This window comes from Cupressus sempervirens, chromosome 3 (genome assembly GCF_028749045.1).
Source record: "Cupressus sempervirens isolate cs-2001-9-10 chromosome 3, ASM2874904v1, whole genome shotgun sequence".
Classification (NCBI taxonomy): Eukaryota; Viridiplantae; Streptophyta; class Pinopsida; order Cupressales; family Cupressaceae; genus Cupressus; species Cupressus sempervirens.
The window spans coordinates 124250363-124256362 of record NC_143120.1 but is presented as its reverse complement, the minus strand read 5'-3'; the positions used below and the strand labels follow the sequence as shown (position 1 = coordinate 124256362).

Genomic DNA, 6000 nt, shown 5'->3' with positions numbered 1-6000 from the left:
TTGTTTTTTCCTTAAACAATCAAGTATCTAAATAAAATTTATTGTGGACACCACAAATACAAATTTCAAATGCATCTTTCCTGAGACAATTACTTGGAATCTTTGGTTCGATTTTTCCTTTTTTTTAAATTGTTTGGCATAGTTTTCATTATCTTTGGCCCGTGGATGATAATAGATTGTTGCCATTAGATGGAGATTATTCACTTAGTTTTGAGTGATTTGGTTGGAAAATTTTGCAGGAACAAGTTGAAACTGTAAGTAGTCTTTAACAGAAAACTTTTCATTGTCATTACCGTTGGAAAAATTCCAAATTCTTTGTGGAGGTTTGAAGAGGTTGGATATGCCATGGATTTATTTATTTATTTTGGATCTTATTAGAAGACCTGATTTTGGCTGGAGCTTAATTCAAGTGTCTTGATATGCCATGATTTATTTATTTATTATTCGATCTTATTAGAGGATCTGTTTTGTACAATAATCTACTAACCGGAGAAAAAAAACTGTTCAATCTGTTTGTACACAATTATTTAAAGGAGGAATTCTGTTCTCTTTTGAGACCTACCTCAGTATGCTTCTGATCAGCCCTACGTGCCAAAGGATGAACTCCAACAGAGGACTATATCCACTCTTCCATATCAGTTTAATTCAGGTGCAGTCCATTTTATAGAATTTGCACAGCAGTCAGTCAGGTTAAGTCGGCGATGAACTGCCCGTGAGAGGATGCCAGTTGTGGTTGGGTTGGCACATTGCATACAGGACCCTATCCAAACATCTATTCCCTCAACCAAATTCATCGGATATGTATTTATTGTTGTTTTTCTCTAATTTTTTAATTATCCTATCATGAGACATGACTCGGGTCGAGAGGTTTTCTCCAAAAAATAGCCTATCAGCTAACAAATTATAGGCCTATCATGAGTAGGTGTTAAGAGTATTCCATGAATTAAAGAATTTATATAACCCAAGGCTCCCGTCAAAAATACAAAACATAAATCCTTACCTTTGATTTTCTTCCACCAGAATTCTTGCATTTGGTTAGTGGAATGTCTTTCCCCTTCACAGGGCCTTTTATAACCTACCATGAACGAGAAAATTTGCAAAATTACTTTGAATATATTGTTCCAAGTAGACTCACAATCGAGCACAAAAGAAACTTTATCTCATTTATTAAGAAAGCCAAGAGCATTGTACATGTGTCATGCATTTCATCAAAATTTAGAGACTCTCTTGTTTTCTTCTAGGCTATCTTACCATGCCAATGATATTCTACATCAAATTTTAGAACTTGATCACAGGCTTCCAGTGGAGCACCTACAACATGATGCCAGGCATAGCAACATTATCATCTATAGGAAAGTATTGCCAACTGTCACAACACCAGCAAGGCATTTTTTTAAAAAGAGGCATGCTATGCCCAGCAAGCCACTATAAAGCACAAACATCACATGTAACTCAAAGCTTATCATACTCAACTTGTGTCCGGTCATGCATTAATGCAAAAGTTTCTATAAAAACAATTAAAAAGGTTAAATGGACTTATTCTGGTTCATCGTATCAGAAAATAATAAATTACTCCTTGAAGAAATCAAATATATTACAATTTGCTAAAAAAATGGAGCTGTATAGAGCTCATGGTAAATAATTGAAATTGTTTTCCTGCAAAACTTTTGTACCTGAAAGATATGCAAACAACATAGACAGAATAATAAGCAACAAATCCAGAGGCAGCTCAACGCAATTAGTGCTTTACATTAATTATTCCCACTCTACAGTGGATGGAGGTTTTGAGGTTATGTCATATATAACTCGATTAACTCCCCGAACACTATTGCAAATCTTTGCAGAAACTTCAGCGAGGAACTTTGGGTCAAATTGGTACCTGTAACTCAAATAATAATATGCAAGTTAACCTGAGCAAATTAACCATTCTAACAAACACTTACAAAACAAGGTACAGAAACACTGAAAGCAAGTCCAGATTCATGATAAAGCACACTTGCTCCTAGTTCTACAATTTATCATTTTGTAGTCATAATTATAGTGGTTCTAAACCCTGGACAGATAAAATGTTTCCTTGCAACTGTAAGAACTCATTTAGCATTACAAAAGCAAAAAAAGATTAATGATCATATAAGCCCAGAGAGAAATGGTAGAGAAATTGGAAGGACAAACACACCAATCTGCAGTCATTCCATCTTCACTAGTTATGGCTCTCAATGCAACAACGTGAGAATGCGTTCTTTGATCACCTTGCACGCCAACACTCCTCACCGGCAAGAAAACAGCAAATGCTTGCCAAATTGAATCATATAGTCCTGCATCTTTGATTGCATTGATGAATATCTCATCAACCTGCGAAAGGAGTATTATACAATCAGAATTTTAGGCAACTCTCTGACAACAGTATATGGTGCATTTACATTATTCATGTATGTGTACCTGGCGTAATGTTTCCAGAGCATTTCCCTGAGTGACATCCCCCAAAATTCGTACAGCTAAACCAGGACCAGGGAATGGATGGCGCTTAAGAAAAGATTGAGGAACATTCAAAAGTTCTCCGAGCTTGCGTACCTGAAAAATATCTTATAATACTCGTGAATCCAAGGTCATAGTAACAAAATAAAGTACAGTTGAAAGCATATTAGAAAAAACAGTGACATTGCCAAAATGAAGAGTATCAAACAAATAAACATGATAGAAATAATACTAATAGTAAAGTAAATAAACCTCGTCTTTGAAAAGCCACCTAAGTGGCTCAATGAGTTCCAATTTCATTTCCTCTGGAAGCCCCCCAACATTATGATGGCTCTTGATTGTGTGGGAGTGGTTTCTCCCACTCCCTGGTGGTGGACATGACTCAATTACATCTGGATAAAGAGTACCCTGGACCAAATATTTAGGCCTTTGCCCCAGTTTGTTTTCTAGATTTGAAGAGAACTCATCGAAGATGTGGATGAATTCCCCTCCAATGATTTTTCGCTTTCTTTCAGGATCAGTTACACCTTTCAGCTTACAAAGAAATTGACTCGCTGCATCAACACAAGTCACAGGCAAATGAAGCTCACTTTGAAATGTGGCCAAAACTCTTTCTTTTTCCTTATACCTGACAGAATACCAGGAATCAATGTCATTGGGAACCTTAATCACTGGTCACATTCAAGTATTTCACAAGACAAAAATGAGAAATCCTGTTCTTCTAACCTAGTTTTCTCTTTAAAAATATATACATAATTCAAGTTTCTCACCTCAGAAGCCCATTGTCAACAAAAACACAATGAAGCCTATCTCCAATTGCTTTATGCACAAGAGTTGCAGCAACTGTAGAGTCAACACCACCTGATAATGCACAAATAACATGGTCCTTTGCTCCAACCATAGTTTTAATTGTTTGGATTTGCTCTTCTAATACATCTTGTAGCTTCCAATCAGCCTCAATGCCACAAACACTGAAAAGAAAATAGTGTAGTGTCTTCATACCATTTACTGAATGGGTCACCTGTACAGCATGTTTTCAAATTCAAATGAGGTTAGAAACAATGCAGTTGCAAAATAATGAATTTCAGATGGCAGTACTTACATTCATTTATTAACAATGAGGTATACATATGCCATAGCAATCTTGAAACATAAATTTTTAGCCCTTTTCTAAGCCCATCATTTTTATTGCAATGTAGACAAAGCATGAATTGTACTGATGAGCTTTACTCCAAAGAATAGCACATTAATTTCAAGTAAACAACTAAATACAGCCAAGGCAGCTAAAGGCAGCAGGTACAGCTGCTGAGCCACAAATAAACATGTATGTCTGAAAAAGGGTTTTTTTTCAAGCATTTCCAACCAGATCAGAGTATCCCTGCCTTGTACAATGAATTAAGCAAAAGATTGTGCAAGCTCTCCATTTTATAGTCTCATTTTTAGAAATGTGAAATATAAGATGTCTCAGTACGTGGGCATTATAGAGAGATATCTATACAAAATTCTAATACAGAAGTTCATTGAACTTCATGCTGCAAAAAAAATCATCAGCAGATAAAAGGCAAAACTTGGTATTGCAAAAAATGTCAAAATGAATCATCCGAGATCAAAAATCATTTTCCACATCTAAAGACAGTTATGTTGCAATTTTAGAAACTACCTCCTACACAATACTTTCTACATGAGTTGTAGAAAACTTAAAACTAAAGTTGTATGGGGACAGGGGAACTTGGGAACTTGGGGTACCGGTACTGGCACGTCTATTCTTCAAACCAGAGGATGGGGGTACTTGGGTACGTCAAACATTTTTTTAGATATAGTTTAATATTTATAGAAAATCTGGAAATACGAGTCATGACAATGGTTTTTAAAAACAAGAACAGTGATGAAGTTTGCAGATGTAATGTATTGTTTTCAGTTTCAGATTTGCAATATGTTTGTAATAATAATATATGATAAATGTTTAAATGCATAACAGAGAAGGCAGACTTTAAACATGAACAAGAAGATGGTGCAGGGGCACCTAAGCAAGCCAATTATCACATGAAGACCCAAGACACCTTGGAGGGTGGAAGAGTATCAAGAAAAGCCAATTGGGATGTTTTAAGACTAATTATGGCCATTTGTAATCATGAATTGAATGTAAAAATCAAAAGACCTAAAGGTCCTAATAAAGACCTTGGAACCTAATTGTTGTATGGGGGGCCAATAATGCCTAAGAGGGATCAAGATAGGCTAGTAAGGCCCTAGGTGAGTTAGATAGATCCTAGGAGAAATAAGATTTAAAAGTTAAATAAGTTAGGATGCAAATAGAGCAATTAAATAAGATTTAGAAATTCAAAAAAAATTAATTCTAATGGTTAGTTTATTTTAGAGGGAAAACATGTTTAAGGCCTGTAACGAATTTGTGATGATTTGCAACCAACTTTGTTGGGTCGGTTGGAATACACCCGATATAGCCTGGTCAAAGCATAAGAGAATCAGGGGGTGTATGGATACAGCAGCATTGTACGGACTGTGGGGTTCTAAAGCAATAAAACAATTGATTTCTGCATTTCTCCTTGTGAGTTTGATTGCTCATTTGCTTCTTATGAACTTCGAATGATTGAGGGATACCAGAAGGTATCCCTAGAAGCATTGTGCATGATATAAGAATACTTTGAAAGCATTTCCTTTCATTTGCTGCTAAGTTTGACAGTTTGAATACATACAAGGCTCAAATGGCCATTCCATGAATGTCCTTTCTCTGTTTCTCATGGGATGGTCATGAATTAACATGTATAATATGAAACTACCCCAAAAAGTGCAGATAAGTGTTGAAGTTTGGTGATCATATGAATAGTTGAAAGGAACACTAAATTGGTGCAAGAGTATTGCAGTAAGAATTTGGCCTTCATGAGGGCATGTTTTTATGATGGAAACAGTAGGAGAATGATAAGGGGAAGGTGAACCGCCTACTGTTGGGTTAAAATAGTGTTTGGAAGGACGATTGAGAAAGCCCTAGATTTTGAGGGTTTTGTGAGGACAAATTGGGGCTTTTATATGTAGAAATCCTTCAGAGTCAAATTGACATCATATTCCTCTAATTGGAACCATAATAACACTCTGTGCAAGGTTGCAAGGTTGGGTGTTAGGTCTATGATAGAGTTCCTTTGTAAAGGAGGGGGCTTATTTTGGCCTAAAAACTGTCACCGTTGGTAGGTTAGGAAAGTTGGTCCAAAGTAACCTATGCCAAGTTTCTGATATGTTGTTAAGAAGCCAAATGAATGTCTGGATCTGAAGTTTCTTTTGGGAATGTTTTGGAAAGTTTCTGAGAAAAACATTAATGACAGTCACTGGAGGCCTAATTGCCCACTAGGCCTAATAGGACAGCAATTGTGCTTTACCTAGGAGATAGGCATTTGTAACTTTGAAAGTTGTTTACATTGGATTGGGTTAGTAGAAACCCGTAGGACCATTGTTTGTCTCTTTGAAAATTGAGTTCATTGTTTGATCACATTAAGCCAATAGTTGTTTAAGAAAGTG

General features: G+C 36.1%; 1 protein-coding gene across 1 annotated transcript in view; it reads right to left on the bottom strand.

Annotated features, from left to right (window-relative positions):
* Positions 1-1554: 1554 nt before the first annotated feature.
* The window catches only part of LOC149565095 (uncharacterized), a 39972-nt gene continuing 35526 nt past the window's right edge, over positions 1555-6000 (bottom strand). The window contains exons 2-6 of the mRNA XM_089818640.1: positions 3246-3496; positions 2728-3103; positions 2440-2571; positions 2177-2352; positions 1555-1879 (exon numbers count right to left, since the gene is read on the bottom strand). Of these exons, the coding sequence (XP_089674766.1) occupies positions 1756-1879; positions 2177-2352; positions 2440-2571; positions 2728-3103; positions 3246-3496 (1059 nt within the window). The 3' untranslated portion in view covers positions 1555-1755. The remainder of the gene's footprint in view (positions 1880-2176; positions 2353-2439; positions 2572-2727; positions 3104-3245; positions 3497-6000) is intronic.